General features: G+C 34.4%; 1 protein-coding gene across 1 annotated transcript in view; it reads right to left on the bottom strand.

Annotated features, from left to right (window-relative positions):
- Positions 1-14,875, bottom strand: part of LOC111085618 (papilin-like) — a gene marked incomplete at its 3' end in the record, with an annotated part of 53,224 nt that extends 38,349 nt beyond the window's left edge. Inside the window, exons 1-7 of the mRNA XM_022385068.1 lie at positions 14,805-14,875; positions 9,801-9,908; positions 8,996-9,199; positions 5,939-6,181; positions 5,270-5,377; positions 2,489-2,692; positions 209-454 (exon numbers count right to left, since the gene is read on the bottom strand). Coding sequence (XP_022240776.1) covers positions 209-454; positions 2,489-2,692; positions 5,270-5,377; positions 5,939-6,181; positions 8,996-9,199; positions 9,801-9,908; positions 14,805-14,856 — 1,165 coding nt within the window. The remainder of the gene's footprint in view (positions 1-208; positions 455-2,488; positions 2,693-5,269; positions 5,378-5,938; positions 6,182-8,995; positions 9,200-9,800; positions 9,909-14,804) is intronic.
- Between the last annotated feature and the right edge of the window lie 2,935 nt (positions 14,876-17,810).

Raw genomic sequence — 17,810 nt, 5'->3', positions numbered from 1 at the left:
TGCACTGCTAAATTAGGGACGGCTAGCGCAGATAGCCCCTGTGTAGCTTTGCGCGAAATTCAAACAAACAAACAAATCCATGCAGCTCGTACTAGATTTAATAATAAATTAATTATTGGGTGAACTTTATAGATATACACTGAAATAATAGTATTTCGTCTGCCCAACTAAAGAACATTTTACCATCTTAATAAAGTAAAAAAAGTACCATTATTTCTTGGGGGTAATACGTGGTCATATTCCTCTTCTGTTCCACAAGCATCTTCGCATTCTGCCTTGGTTTGGAAGTTGTTCTCGTTCCCTTCACAGCCTCCGTAAATAAATTCTTCGCACTGTTTGATGTCAGAGTTGTAATAATAGCGTTGGATGTACGCTGAACAACGACCAGTGTCACTGGGAAGGTTGCATAAGCTTGGAAAATTCTTAAAGCTACTTCTTCTGTCGTCTGAAAAAACTATACGAGGTCTTCGATTAAGCAACAGAACTGAAACCATTGATTTTAACAATTACTTATTTTCACAAAATCTCAGCATTGGCTGACGATTTGCTTGATGGCAAGTGTTAAAAATGTGTGGAACTGGTTGAAGTCCAACATAAATATTTAATTTCTCCTGAACTTTTAATTCAAAATCAAATCATTTCTCGTTGCCGTTAAAATCTCAAAATAGAAGTAATTTCAAAGATATATTTTTTTTTTCCGATCACTGCTGCCTCTCATGGTATGCAATGTCAAGTTTCGTTTATCCAAACATGAAAAAGCGGTTAACTGATGTCAGTGATACCATGACTGTCGTATCGTTATGACCATGTATAATACCCTAGCTGTTATGGGCTGTATTTTGCTTAACTACTGAAACTGAGAAAACTATAGAAATATAGAAGACGCCCACACTCTAGAGAATACTATCGCACGTCTAGAATGATTTCAGTGTTTATTGTTAAGGAAATGCAAGAATACGAAAATATAAAGTGACTACCATTTTCGATACTTATATAGCTTATGACGGCACCCTTGGCGGCGCCTGTCATGATAGCTAACGAACCGGGTTGTGGATCCGGAGATCGTGATTCGCGTCCCGTTACCATAACAACATGCCCACTGTTTTCTGCCCAACGTTTGTCGAGCAGTAAACTGCATCCGTTGAGGAAAGCACCTCAACTATTAAACTGTATAACTTTTGAGTGATTGGATCCACCTACCCTCGATTTCGAGGACGTTAAAAAAATTACTGTGTCTGGAGTGACTACTAAGATAAAACTTACCCTTTTCCACAGAAAGCAAAACTAAATATTTTGATTTTTAATATTATCCAAGTCTAATAAATCATTAGTGCAAGTCTCAATAAATTAAAAAACTGTGAATCGATAAACTTTATCATACGCTGGAAGCTCACAAAAATGTGTATGAATTTTGTTTTCTGATTTTATAAGTGTTGTAATAATTTCATATTATCCCAATAGATGGGGCTAAAAGCCTCAGATGAAAATCATATGTTTTCGTACAAAAGGGTGATATGAAAACAGAATGATGACAAAATATTGTTTCTGTATGTTGAGTAGGGTTAAATGAATTTTAGGTATATTGAAAACTATGTAACACATCTTAACGTGAAAAAAAAAAAGTTAATTTGTATAAAGACGCTATACATAAACTTTTGTTGGTTTTACAAAATTTTACTTATTCTCAAGTTAATTACATTGGGTTTCAGGTTAATTCTTTTATCAATAATTTGATTAACCACTTGTCACTGAGTTTCGGGGAATTCAACCCCTCATAAGCATGCCTGAACGAGGACAAATCAATTTACTTTTTACTCACATAGTGATCTTACATTTACGTATAAATTTCAAGAACGTGCAACATTGATGCTGCTAATTTATTCTTGTGAATTCTTCGGTGTTAACTTAGTAACCGAAATAAATTGGAAAACAACTTTCGTTTGTTAGTACACGCATTAATGAGATGATAATAGGTAAGCAGTAGATATAATTTCTTACTAATATTGCTTCATAGTTTCCAGCCTAGAAGAATTGTGGTTACCAGCTTTAACAACGTTGTTCAACTGATAAAGAGTTCCTTTCAACGATGTTATATGCAGATCTATATACGCAGTCGTGGTGAGTTAGTTCTTCTAGTGTAACAACTAAATATGTGTTCCAATAATTAATCTAGTTTACATGATAATTTACTTTTTTATATCAATACTGCGAAAGTATTATGCCTTAAGTTTTGGGGATACCTGGTCTTACGTGGGATACGTGCAACAAAAATGTACGTGTCGGGTTTGATATTTTTGGAAGATTTCAAGAAAGCGATTTTTACCCTCCAGTTTGAGTTATTCTTTCTTTAATCATATTATTTAAACGTTTTTATTATTTTATTCAACGAATCCAGTAACTAAACTTTTCCAATGTGTATATATATTATTTTTCTTTTACAAGTTATAATTAATTATGCACAAGGTTTAATCTTTAATTTTCTACTTACATTTATTAAAGTCATACACAAAATCCTTAGAAATTGGGCCACTGGAGTGTCTTCCCTGAGCCTGTAAACGAAACACAAGTTTACTGCGATCATTTGCGGAATGCGGCACCGGAACAGTGGCGAAATTTTCGCTTCCTTCAGTTGCTATCTCATTCCACTCACTAGGGGTCCCTGGTGTATCAACTGAGTAGTAGATTATGTATCCTTCACAGAAAAACAAACAGTTAGTTCGTCGAGACTGATATATTTTGAAAAAATATTGTATATTTACCTGATAACTTATCCTTTTAAACTTTTTTGTAGCAAATAAACTTATGTAAAGAACGTGAAAGTAGTGGTTCCACTAAGAACTCGGAAAAGGATAAAGAAATATAGTAGTAACTGTTTTAAATTTTATTCAAATTCTTACTTAGCTTCGTAAGAATATTAGGCCTATGCCTCTGTCTTTTTAATAAAACCAGAAGTTCTAATGTGGTACTTCATTTAACAGGACATAAATTAAAAACCTAGATATTTTGTAGCCATATATTGATAGCAACTGTAATGCACAGTACATTTTTAAATACAAAGGGATGGGTAAATTGTATTAAAATGATTTTGAATATCCAACAACAGCCAGTATAAAATCGCATTGGAACGGGATGTATCAGAACTACATTTTGACATTGTTTGGCGTTTCGTACTTGGTGTGATGCCGTTGAAAATGTATCGTTTAATAAACCTTTCAGATGTAGAATATATTTGCACTCCGATTATAAAGATGTGTTCAGATTGAGAATTTAGAAATTCCAAGACGGGGGATTGGAAATCAAAGGCATATGAATCAACTTGGAGAACAAGTACCATCCAAAAAGATCTACAACAAGTCGTACCCTTGTAACAGCTGGGAATCCACGAACTCATAGGTTAGTGGAAAAAGCTGTCCACGTGTCCAAAAGAACAGCATGCAACACAATCAACAAGGCTTTCCGCCTGGAAAAGCGACAGAAGTCATTGTTATTATTAAGCGCAAAGCTACACAATTGGTTATCTGTTTTCTGCACACCACAGATATCAAAACCAATTCTTAGTGTTACAAGTTCTCAAACTTACTGCTGGGCAACTGGCGGGCGAAACAAGACACGAATACATAAGTTTCTTCCACAACGTATCAGCCCAACTGTCGCATAACTCAGGTAATTGAAGAACGAAACGGGTATCCGTGTTATTCTATGCAAAGACAAACATGTTAAGTGGTTGGATGCAGCGTGTATGAATTACTGTGCGATCATATTATCGAAACGTGCGCTGAGAAACCATCATCCTCGTACATTTGAAGAGTTATGAAAAGCATGCAGGAAATAATGGTGTTCTTTAGGAATAACATCCTTATGGGTGACCTTTAGCAATGTAAACTACAATGCAAGGATATTGTCAAGATGTATGGTCGTCAGATAGAGCATGACCGGACGTTGTGTCGTGAACTGTAGCGACATGGTGAGGCTATAAAATCGTTTTAAAACAACTTACTCAACTTCTATAGTCTACGTCTTAAATTAAAACCAGTTGCGAAAAGCCGAAGAATGAAATTAACTTTACAAAACGCCAAGCGTTTTTTCAAAAACTGTCTTTATTACGAATTTCTCATGTTAATATACGCTCACTACATTACAATTCGGTTTCAGGCTCTGTCTATATTTATATCAGATTTGTATGGACAAACCCGTTCCTATGTAATTCTTACCCATGGAAAGCCTATAGATATAAGTACAATGGTATGATATACCAGTTTAATAGACACAAAGTTGTAAAACTCGAGATTCGTATTTTTTAAACAACCTGCTTTTATTCTAGGCTAGTGTTTTAAATCCATTATTCTGCAGTTTCAGTCATGTTATTGCAAAACTTTATAAATATATATTATTATATAATTTTATTTCCCGTTTGTAACAATTCTTTGTTGTTTCCCAGTTTGTGTCCTTTTTTTTTTTCACCTAGATATTCAAGACGATGCTGGCGATACACGTTATAAAATATACTGAAAAATTAATCACTGCAGGTTGTTTTTTCCAGTTGTGTTGGAACAACCACTGATCTATAAAATAATAATAAAATGTCAACTGTTTAAAACCATTGTATAATTTGTATATTGTTTATTAATTTTAAATAAGACCTAATTTATCTGTGTGTATAAAAGTATTACAATTTAAAGTATTAAATGTAATTCAATTCGTATTTCAGTTATTTATAATATTAGATATATTTAATATGGGACATTAGAATTGTTAAACAGTAATAACTACAATGGTCAAATGTAATACACATGGTACATGAAACATTACATGTGACAATTTTGCTTTGATTCCTAGTAATTCGCTAAGCAGACCCAACCGCATAATGGGTTCTTGGGTTTGAAGGGCGGAAGTGCATGAAACATTATATATGTGGCAATTCTACTTCGGTGCCTAGTAATTCACTAAGCAGACCTAACCTCGTAATGAGTTTGAAGGGCCGAATACACTGTTAACAGCGAGAGTACCCAGCTGGTAATCCTGGGCAGAGTGATCATAGAGCCTATATGTGGTTTGCCTATTACTCATAATTAAAACTAATTATTACTCTTTGTAATTGTTATTGAAGAGTTTTAGGAACTATTAAATAACTGATACTGCCAGAGAATGAAAAAAAAAACACAAAATATTTATGTTTTATGCTCTGAGACGATTGTGTTGCGAGAGGTTCTGTGAAAGAAAATTAAATCATGGTGAGAAAAACTTAACAACAAACTTATTAAAAACATACCGGTTATACCGTCACCATGGTTGAGAGGAGGGTCCCAGTGGAGGTCAAGAGCATGCGACAAGATTTTGGACTCGGTGACTACCAGGTTTCTTGGAGCAGATAATGGAGCTTGAACAAACAAAAAGGTCAGTTTATTTTATTTATTATAGTGTAAGTATGTGTAAGAATCGAAACTACGTTAGATATATGGTACATTGTTTTCATTATTAAGCAAAAACTGTATATATTGGTAACGGATACTGATACAAACACAAAATAACTGAAAGATTTATCATAATAGAATACTTTATTCTATATATATGAATATATAATAAAGAGTCACGATCTCATTATCAATTTTTATTTCAATAGGTAACGCTTTTGCAACACTAAAAATTATTCCTCAACCAACAACAAACCATTTTTTTAAAAACTTGGATTATTGTTGGCTAAAGAGCAACATTAATGTTGCGAAAGCGCTACCTATTGAGATAAAAGATTAATCTTGAGCTCACTCTTCTCTATTCTTGATATTACTAACATGTTTAAGTTGTCTTAAGAATAAGTGCTATAGTTTCATTTTTAGCCTAATTGCCATAGCTTGTATAACTGTAATCGTCACAGATTTAAAAGTGCTGGCTATACGCTTTCCTTTTTTGTGATCTTAAGTTCATGAAGACAGAGATTTACCGTTATCTGTTTGACCTGGTTGAACCTGAACACGATCCTTTATACATGTTTCTTCACATTCCTCTTTGCTTTTGAAATTATTTTTGTTCCCTCCACAGCCTCCGTAGATAAATTCCTCGCACTGTTGATGTTCAGAGTTGTAATAGTAATTCCTGAAGTATGCTAAACAGTGGCCAGATTCTTTTGGGAGGTTGCACTCGTTGTCTGAAGTCGTTACTTCACTTGTCTTGAGATCTGCTAAAACTTTATAATAATCACTTTAAGAATGTGTATTTGAATTTTTACTTTCAAATAAACTGAAAACTGATTAGAGAGCAACAAAACAGACAACGCCAAGGGTAAGTACTGAGCTTTAGACCCGATCCCCCTTTAAGTTGCAGAAAAGTGATTTTTTTTCTAGTTCTGTTTTATTGCATTTAGTCATTTTTTCCTCGGATTACAACGACACCAGCCCCCATTCCTTTTCATGGCTACGCCTCACGTAACAGATGTAGTGACTAATACTATAAGAAAAGAAACTTTTCATTGTATTTCATCACTAAACTAAGAAAGTTTGTAAAAATTAATAAATGAGGAATTTTGAGGACAAATTTATGATCAGTTTCTTTGATATATTATGCTTCAAGTGGGACGTGCGATAATAATAATAATAATTAAATATAAACAGAAGACGCTGGTTTTGAATAAGTTAATTATAAGATACCTTACACATTACAAGAATATTGATAAGATTTGATAATGTTTGTAGCTATCATAATTAAAAATAGTTTTATTCCTAACATTTTAATGACAGTAGTATAAACGGACGATAATCAATGCAGGACTTCCTTGTAAACTATTGTAGCATTGGATTCGTTGTCTGCTGAACAAAAAGTACAAATGTTGAGTTTTTAATAAATTTCGTACTTCTAGATCTGTTAAATGATATTCAGTGTTCTACACTGCATACTAATTAAAATGCTTAAAGCATTTTATAGCTGGATGGAATGTTCAAAAATCTTAATTACTTAATACACAGATACAATGATGCGCAAATTTTACACCTTTCTATACATAAAAAAGTATTCTTTGTGGCTCGTTAAGCGAAGTGCTCGTATCTTAACGCTTAAGTCGGACCTCCCCCATAGATATATTACATATGGAAGTAGTCTGATCATGCGACGTGTCAGGTGTTTGGTTTCGCTGCAGAACTACAGTCATAGTTCCGTTCAACTTACGGGGAAGACATAGGAGGCCATATCCAAACGCTGACCTCTTATGTCAGTCCTTGGGATCCTCAATGATACATGCCAGGTTTGGTGAAAATCGGTCCAGCTATAAGCGGACACGCACACATACAAAATTTTATCAGTTAATGATTTAGGTTATCGTTACTCTCCAGGACAACAAGTAAGAGCATGGATGTCACCGACTTTCGAAAGGGAGGGGGGGATAATAGGTGCTTCTTTAGCATAAGCATTGTTATCAAAGACAATTTTTTGTTAGTTTTTCAACAGTAACGATCATACAAGAATATGTCTGCTACTAGGAATACCCGTAACCATCAACGTATGATAACTGACCATGTAAAAAGGCAATTGAAAAGGCTTGTAAAGCGCGACAGACGTCAAACAGTGTCCCGATTGACCGAATCCTTCAACAGCATCTCAGAATTCGAGTACCTTCAAAACTACCAAATAAAAGAAAAAATATATATCAATATCAGATAAGTATAATTTTGTTATCTACAGCTTTCAGCTGGTCGTGGAATGGGTTTGTTACCAACAGTTCTTAGCTGGTCGTGGTATGGGTTTTGTTACTTACAGCTCTCAGCTTTTCGTGGTATTAATTTTGTTATCTACAGCTCTCAGCTGGTCGTGGTATGGGTTTTGTCACCAACAGCTCTTAGCTGGTCGTGGTATATGGGTTTTGTTACTTACAGCTCTCAGCTTTTCGTGGTATTAATTTTGTTATCTACAGCTTTCAGCTGGTCGTGGAATGGGTTTGTTACCAACAGCTCTTAGCTGGTCGTGGTATGGGTTTTGTTACTTACAGCTCTCAGCTTTTCGTGGTATTAATTTTGTTATGGTATGGGTTTTGTCACCTAATGTGAGTTTATATGATATTGTTTCATAAATATGCTCTGGTTGTCTTTCCAACCTCTTCTTGTTCAGGTATAATTCTGACGATGCACAAGTTAAAAGTTTGTTTGTCGGTATGCTTGCTTACAAACAAGTTTCTTTTATTCAGCCATTCGAGATTTTTAAAAGCGTTAAAATTAAATTTCAAGAAAATGTACAGGCGAAGCTTTCACAGACTACCCCAAGTTAAACCGAATCGTTCGCGGAATATCCCGAGTTGAACCGAAGCTTTCACGGAATGTCCCGAGTACAGTTGGAACTATACGGAGTGTCTCGAATCAAATGTAGACCTGATATATCAAATTGTTCAGAAAAATTGACTATAGGGACAAACAGTTAATCATGATATGTCTAATGGTTATATGTTAACGCTTTATAGAGTCGTATAGCCATAAAAAAGTAGCTTCACTTGTAAGTTTATATATTGCACATAATATCAAATTTACATTTAAACCTTATTATCACCTAGTTACAATACAGATTTTTTTTTCTTTGCCGCGGCATAGCGGCTCATAGAATAGGTCTGAGTTTTTTGGTTTGTTTTTTTCAAGCAAAAACTTTTAGCTCATAGCTCCATTATCTTTTTACCGATTTGAGACCTAATTACAGTTCTGGACTCAGGGAGTCAAACTCTTTCAAGGTCTTGTAGGTTAATTTACTCTAATCTTGCCTAAAATAATTTCAATTTGAGGATAGGCTGGTAGAGATACTGATGAGTAATAAAATCGAAATGGATATTCTCGCCCCCCCCGCCTGATATTACTGGTGTACAAAAATATAGCTAATAAAAAGGGGGGGAGGTCTCGTAGATTAATGTACTCTAATCCTGCCTAAAAGAATTTCAAGTTCCGCGGCTATTGAGCATTCCCTCTTGTTCATCATCAACGAGCGTTCATTAACCACTGTGAATTAACTGTATTTTTTAACATCTACATACTTTTATTTGCATCAAAAATAAAGTCGTCGGAGGGTGGTCCGGCGCCGTTTATTCCACGAGCTTGTAAGCGAAACACATATCTAGTCTCAGAAGTAACCTGGTGAGGTTGTGGGACCATTGCAAACGTTTCGTTTCCCTTGGTTGATTCTGTCTCCCATCTTCCACGAGATCCTGGTGTATCGATTATATAGAAGATTGTGTAACCTAAGTAAAGCAGAATGAAAATAATAAATTATATTCTTGTCAACAAATGTACTTGAACTAGAATTTCATTCACAAAAAGGACTTTTACAACAGTAGTTTTGGGAAGATTGTTTTAATGAATAAGCATTTCACAATATTATGTGTTAGCTCTAAGATCCAAAATCGGTCTCGACCAAACTGTTTGATCAAATTGCGATCTCTTTATGTGAAAATGCCCAATTCAGATCATGATTTAATCAAACATTTCAACCACTGAACAGTTTCATACTTCGGTGCTAATATATATGTTACATTTAAGTAATTATAATTTGACAGTATGACTAACTTGGACTTATTCACACTTTATTTATAATAAGAATTATCATTGACATACAAAATTAGTTTCACAAAGAGTGTCACTCCTAATAACTGTCACTAAATTTTAGATTGTAGTTCACATGACTTAGTGAGGAATGTTCGATTGGAGGAATGAACATTTTATTAACAATTGTTTTTAGTGCAGAAGTTTATCAAGCAACCAGAATTACAACTTTTTGCAACATATGTGATACATGTGACTTGTAATTAAGATAATATCAAATTAAGTTGACTACATACATACCAACTATATCGTTGTCATGGCTTAGAGGGGGGTCCCAGCGGAGCTCGAGAGAATGTGACAATGTTCTGGATTCAGTGACCACTAAATTCCTCGGAGCAGATAGAGTAACTAGAAGAAAACAGTAAATAATAGCAACAAGTTAAAAATATCCTTAAATCGCTTCTTATGACGAGTTTACACAAAAAACAATGTTTAATAAAATTGCACTGCTCTACCTCACATTGATAATACAAGATTGAAAAGATTTACAAAAGAATATGGATTTATACACTACTTACCATTACTTATAGTGTATATTCTGATAACAAATTAGCTACTTATTGTTCTTCCTAAACAAAATAGGAGTGTCAATAAATTACGTATTCCAAGTATGAAATGTTGGCAAATGGAGCTGAAAATTGCGCATGCCACTTTATGTCGTGCAAGAATGACATGACAACAAGTGGAGCTGAAGATTGAGTATGTCAGTTTATGTCTTGTAAGTATAACATGCTGGTTAGAAGATCTCAAGACTGAATATTTCGGTATATGTCTTTTAAGAAGAATGACACCAGTAACTGGATCTCAAGACCGTATATGTTAGTTTACGTCTTGCAAGTATTATATGATTTCAAGTGGAGCTGAAAGTTTAGTATGCCAGTTTATGTTGTACAAGTCTGTACTGCTGACAAGTGGAACTGAAGATTGAGCATGCCTGTTTATGTCTTGCAAGTATGACGTGCTGGTTAGTTTACGTCTTGCAAAGTTTTCCTTACAAGTATGGCTTGTTGAAAAGCGAAGTTAAAGGATAGAAGGTAAATTTATATCTTACTTGTACTGGGTCAGCAGATGTATGTTGATCAGAATAAATTATATATTGCTAGTGAAAGTACCCGGCTTGGCTCAGGTTATTAGGTTGATAGTGTGTGTGTGTGTATTCTGAAACCAGTTTAGCATAAAAGTATATAGGTTATACTTTTGATGCTAAGCAACATAACATAAAAGCCATTGTTGGAACCCATTGTTATCAAAACGAACATAGATAATCAATAATACCCTGGTGCACACCCTCATGGTCCACTTAGTATGGGTGCAAAAGTTCTGGTTTTTAGGTTCCTTCCTCTTGGAGCTATGGTGGTCCCACATACACAGACACGCAGTTGGGCATGCGCATGCACACACGCACACACGTGCTTGTCTGTCTGTTATTTCTCTTTGTAATATAAGGAACTACTTCTTTTCTATGTGGTTTGCGCTAGCTTGCCTCATTAAAAAAGAGACACACGCATGTAGTTAAGTAATAACACCCAGGTGAACACCCTCAGGGTCCATTTAGTATGGGTGCAAAATTTCAGGTTTTTAGGTTCTTTGGTCTAGGAGCTGTGGCGGTCACATTATTTTCTATGTGGTCTTTCACTAGCTTGCCTCACAAAAAGATGCCCCCTAGTGGCACAGTGGTATGTCTGTGGACTTACAACTCTAGATTCCGGGTTTCGATATCCGTGGTGGGCAGAGCACAGACAGCCCATTGTGTAGCTTTGCGCTTAATTATAAACAGCAACAACACAAAAAAATACGCTCGCGCACGCGCGTGGATAAGTAATAATACCCAGGTGCACCCCCTCAGGGTCCACTTAGTATGTGCGCAAAATTTCAGGTTTCTAGGTCCTTTTCTTTTGGAGCTATGGCGAACACAGACTAACAGACACGCCCTTTTGTTATTATAGATATATATAGTTTTATATAACTATGTAAACTTTTCACTTATATTGATCCGAATAAATGACGCATTGTAATTTTATTTAATTGTATAACAGTTCTTGAGTAAATATTTTACAAATATGAAAATCTAAGTTGGTTCGTCTCATATTAACCCTATTAACTTTGGGAATCATATTCGTTTTCATCTGTCTATATTCTTTGAATCCAACTTTCAAAACATTAATACACACCTAGAATGTAATACTTTATGTATGAAATTTTGACATCAGTTTTATATAACTTTCAACAATATGTCAAAAACACGCTGTACAAATAGCATATAAGTTATTATTTAAAGCTTTGTACTGTCAGTTTCGGTTTGTGTTTTAGTGAATGCTCCTGAAGAAGCTGTAAAGCGAAACGTTGAGTGTTTAATTAAATAAAAGCATAAAAACAGGTCGTTTATTTATAGTATTGATCTGTCATTAAAACTGTATGGGCCACTAGAGTTGTTGTTTTCTTTGTTTGTTTGTTTTTTTAGAAAAAAAGTGTTTTTTACGTGCTCAACACATAATATGGTATTGAAAGTAAAAACACAGCTAATAAAATACGTATGCTTAAATATTGCTTTAATAATGGCTCAACTGCTCAACACCTTTTGGTTATTGGAATTTTATATTTGTGAGACTCCTTAAAAAAGCTCTGCGCACGAGCCTCTTAAAGTCATGGTTCCTTGATCCCATTTTTTACTTTGAAAAATAAATGTAAGTGCAATATTCGTTAAATCAAGTTACCACTCAAAATGAAGGTTGCACCTGTCAATGAGACCATTTGTTTATACAGCATTTTCATCACAGTTTATAGAATCGTGTTCGTGTTATGCATGATCAAACGCGAGGGAGGAGAGGTTGTTGAAAAAGATCATTTTTTTCAAAAGTGATACGGATCATTTCGGTGCGATTAGAAATGGATGTTTTTACATCAATGTAAACAAAATCTACAATTTTATCTTATACAAAGTTGAAAGAAAAGTTAAAACGTGATATATTCTATTTATTTCATGCTGAAGCTGTTATATATATATAAAGAATATAGCTGTTAATTATATGAAAATAGAATACATACTTGTTTGTCAAAAGAATTAAGGAGGCATATAATAATGGTTGGAGACGGCTTGAATGGGTAATGAAGAAAAACTTTAATATAAGTTTAACATAACAGCAAATGTACAGCGTTTCGACAAGGTTTTGTCATAATCAGGTACCTGCTGTATGTATGTGATTAAGAGGAAATTTTTCTTAAAATTAAATTGATAACTACCACCCTTGGGAAGTCTCCATTTATGTATAGCATTTGCCTCGAAAATTTTCATATTTCTTTTAAATGCAATTCCTCCGTTATGTCAGCGGTAACTCTACTGACTTGCAACTAAAATTTCCATATTTCTTTTAATGCGATTCCTCCGTTATGTCAGCGGTAACTCTACTGACTTGCAACTAAAATTTACATATTTCTTTTAATGCGATTCCTCCGTTATGTCAGCGGTAACTCTACTGACTTGCAACTACAATTTTCATATTTCTTTAAATGCGATTCCACCGTTATGTCAGCGGTAACTCTACTGACTTGCAACTAAAATTTACATATTTCTTTTAATGCAATTCCTCCGTTGTGTCAGCTGTAACTCTACTGACTTGCAACTAAAATTTTCATATTTCTTTAAATGCGATTCCTCCGTTATGTCAGCAGTAACTCTACTGACTTGCAACTAAAATTCCCATATTTCTTTTAATGCGATTCCTCCGTTGTGTCAGCTGTAACTCTACTGACTTGCAACTAAAATTTTCATATTTCTTTTAATGCGATTCCACCGTTGTGTCAGTGGTAACTCTACTGACTTGCAACTAACATTTTCATATTTCTTTAAATGCGATTCCTCCGTTATGTCAGCGGTAACTCTACTGACTTGCAACTAAAATTTCCATATTTCTTTTAATGCGATTCCTCCGTTATGTCAGCGGTAACTCTACTGACTTGCAACTAAAATTTCCAAATTTCTTTAAATGCGATTCCTCCGTTATGTCAGCTGTAACTCTACTGTCTTGCAACTAAAATCCGGGGCTCAATTCCATGCAGTGGACAGAGGGCAGATAGCCAATTGCTCAGTATTGTACTAGGAAAAACAATAACTTTTAATGCGGACTTGTTTCTAGATTTTAGCATTGTGAAAATGAAAGGTTTTGGCTTTATAGTTACTATGAAATCGGTTTTTTTATGTTTATCCAAGTAGTTTTGACAAATCGATTAATTATTTTGCAGTAGTATAGTACGAAGATTACTTAATGATGTTAATGAATTATTTATATAAGGAAGTGCATATTGTTCTAAACATTATCGTACCCGTTTATTATTATTATTATTGATGTTTCGGTATGAATGATTAATTTGATCTGAATGTATATAAAAAATCGGTAAATAAGACAGGAGTTCATAATACTTTTATTTGGCTTAACGACAGTTTTTCGTTGGTTTTTCTTTTACGTTTATACGAGCAGTTATAAGTGATGCTCTCACTTGCACCTTAGGAACAGGCACCAATCGTTTGTTTATGCAATAACATTTCAAGACTAGATATGATATAGGTTTCTCTACAAAAAAATACTTTTCTCCTTTTCTTTTAATTGCTTGTCTCTGCTATTATATTTTTATTTTTTTGCTGGTTGTTCCTATTTGTTGGATGGGGATTTTTACATTTGCAACATTTTGATATGAATTACTATTTGTTGGCAAATAGTTCAAATAAGAGCCTTCACAATTTATCAACCTGTAGGGAGTTTGAGTTGTTAAAACGTGCGTTATTAGAAACTGCTATAGAGATAATGTTCTAGCTCAGTTGGTAAAATATTCGCCTTTACTGCGAGCGATTCGAATTCAAGTCCGACACGCGAAAGACTCACTTAGTCTTATTTGATATTGCTGCATTGTACTGGTCAATTAAAATAAATTATCAAATCTTCTGTATTTGCAAGTTAGATCTATATATATAAACATGGGAAATCTTATTTTGTTTTCGGTATTGCTCTTATTAGCATAACAATTCTTTAAATAGTTAATTTCAAAAGGTGAAATGGTCTCGTGTCTGTAAAAGAATATCTATGCTTTAACAACCATCACAATAATCACAGAATATAAATATACACAAACTACACTGTGCTTAATATGAATGTTTATAGAATAGAATTGAATGCTTAAACAATAAATTATAAATAACATTTCGTTATAAGCAATACTAAAGTTAAGAATGCAACAGAAGGTCAGACTCACGTGCTATGGTTTGACATATTAAGCTGCATAGAATAAGTATACAAAGCTTCATGATCTTATAAGTCAAGACGTTTCTCCATCTAAGGTAGAACCACTGTCTGTCATTAAGCTTTATAGCCGGCGAGACAAAAACCACGTGATTACATCTCTCAACCTCGTAATAGTTTATGTCGTATACATAGAAGGAATGTGCTGGGCGTTGGAATCTCTCAGTGACACAGCTATCAGTAAGGTTTGCTCCGTTACGTTAAGTACCGAATGGAATTGGAAGTTGAGGGACAAGACGTGACAGAGAGAAGCAAACAAGAAGATCATAGGTTACCAAACAGTGGTCCATTTATGATGACAACTTTGTTTATACCATTCCAAACGGTCATGTAAAATACTGAATATATCAAATAAAATACTCCAAAACCGGAGAGATTATCTAAAGAACAGACTGTCGACTTTAGTCATTAAAGTAACCCTACACAGAATAATATGTTTTATAATATCTGTATCAGAATAGTTACACCATCGAGAAAAAGATTGGAATGGGTATATACAGATCGTTGAACGTGGTTATTGCAATAAATCAACAACGTAGCGATTTTCTTTAAATGTCTATATCTGAGTATTTATACAAGCCAGGAAAAGATTGGAATAGGTATATACAGATCGTTGAAACGTGGTCATTGCAATAAATCAACAACGGAGCGATTTTCTTTAAATGTCTATATCTGAGTATTTATACAAGCCAGGAAAAGATTGGAATAGGTATATACAGATCGTTGAACGTGGTCATTGCAATAAATCAGCAACGGAGCGATTTTCTTTAAATGTCTATATCTGAGTATTTATACAAGCCAGGAAAAGATTGGAATAGGTATATACAGATTGTTGAACGTGGTCATTGCAATAAATCAACAACGGAGTGATTTTCTCTAACTGTCTATCTGAGTATTCATACAAGCCAGAAAACGATTGGCAACGGTATATAGAAGTTGTTGACCTTGGTCGCTAAGTTAAGCCAAGAACAAAAATAAATTTCCTTAAAATGTATATATCTGAGTATTAATACAAATCAGAAAACGACTGGAATGTGTATATATATATAGATTGTTGACCTTGGCCATTGAATTAATCCAAAAACAGAGTAATTTCCCTTGAATGTCTATATCTGAGTATTAATACAAATCAGAAAACGACTGGAATGTGTATATATATATAGATTGTTGACCTTGGCCATTGAATTAATCCAAAAACAGAGTAATTTCCCTTGAATGTCTATATCTGAGTATTTATACAAACCAGGAAAAAACTGGAATAGGTATATACAGAATTTTTAACTTGATCATTAAATTAAACCAAGAACTGAATGATTTTTATTACCTGCATCTAGAAATATACTAGGTGTACTTATGCAGGTTCCCCGAAAGTGTTTTGTTTCAAAAGTAAATAAAACCAAAATTAAGAGTAACAAATACATTTATTTATTACTTTTGAAGTTCATATGTCATGCTGTATTATAGCCTACAGAGTTCATAATTCTTCTCATGAGTTATGGCATGCGCACGTTTTTACTGACATTACGAAAGTACAAATTGCAACGTTAAGCGTTTCTTATGTGACGTAATTTTATGGTCTACTGACTAACTGACAGACAACACACTACTGTATAGTGATGTGAGTGGTTAAAACAGGTGACCCCTTCAGGTGGCTTTCGCCCCCCTTTTGGGGAAATTACGATAAATCGTTTACAAACAGAAATAACATACTACCACACACTTCCAAGCAAGTCACTCAGAAGTTACGACGAAAACTTTTAAAAATTAAAGCAAATTCACATTATATTGATAACGACTTCGATCCGAACCCCACTTGTTTGCTTTACTGTTTCGGCGCATCTGTCATTTCATTTCATGTTCATCCATTTTTTGCCTGCTCTCTCCTAACAAAGTAAACATTTGGAACCAAATGCAGTTCAAGTATGTTTCTTTATAAGGTTTTTAATAGATCTTTTAGCCTTGCATGGCCTGGTGGTTAGGGCACTCGACTCGCAATCTGAGGGTCGCGGGTTCAGTTTACTTTCACCGAAAATGCTCGCCCTTTCAACCGTGGGGGCGTTATAATGTGCCGGTCAATCCCTCTATTCGTTGTTAAAATAGCAGCCTAAGAGTTAGCGGTGGGTGGTGTTCACTAGTTGCCTTTCCTCTAATGCATCACTGCTAAATTAGGGAATGTTATTGCAGATAGATCTCGTGTAGTTTTGCGGGAAATTCAAACCAAACCATGAACAAGTAAAATATCGAATAAAAATAAACGTCCCAAAAAACCAATTACTAACTTTTACAAGCTTAACAAAACACAGAAAAAGACCCACCTAAACTATACATGAACTGAACACTTCTTCAGACCACAACCTCGGCAAAATTTTTAGGATTAACCTTAGACCCAAAACTGACGTGGATAAAATATACAAATAATATATTAACAAAAATCTGGAAACGCACAAATTACGCAAGAAGTTAACAGGCAAAAAACCAAGGAACATCACCTGACAACATTATTAAAATATACAAAGCATATATACGCCCCGTAATAGAATAGGCTTGCCCTGCATGGATAGACATAGCTCCCAAACATATAGATAAGCTACAAACTATACAAAACACACTTATCACCACAGCATATAAAGTCCCTCGCAGTACCTCATCAAAGTTCATGCACAGATATGCAAAAATACAAAGAATACCCAATAGACTCTTGCATAATACTATAAATTACTTTGCAAAAAACTGGCAAAAGAATGACCTACTCTGCAAACTTTATCGCTACTACATACATGATGGAAGTAGACCTAAGTACCTCTCACCTGTAAACATTTACTTTAAAAATAAGGATGTAATAAGGCCACCTATTACTAGACTTTAAACCGTACACTAGTTAGACTAAGAGCAATACATTTAATAGGGTTTTTTTTTATGTAAGATGCATTTGATTAGTCTAACTAGTGAAATGTGTTGT

This window comes from Limulus polyphemus, unplaced genomic scaffold (assembly GCF_000517525.1).
Source record: "Limulus polyphemus unplaced genomic scaffold, Limulus_polyphemus-2.1.2 Scaffold510, whole genome shotgun sequence".
Classification (NCBI taxonomy): Eukaryota; Metazoa; Arthropoda; class Merostomata; order Xiphosura; family Limulidae; genus Limulus; species Limulus polyphemus.
The sequence above is the reverse complement of the archived record's forward strand: the minus strand, read 5'-3'. Positions and strand labels throughout refer to the sequence as shown.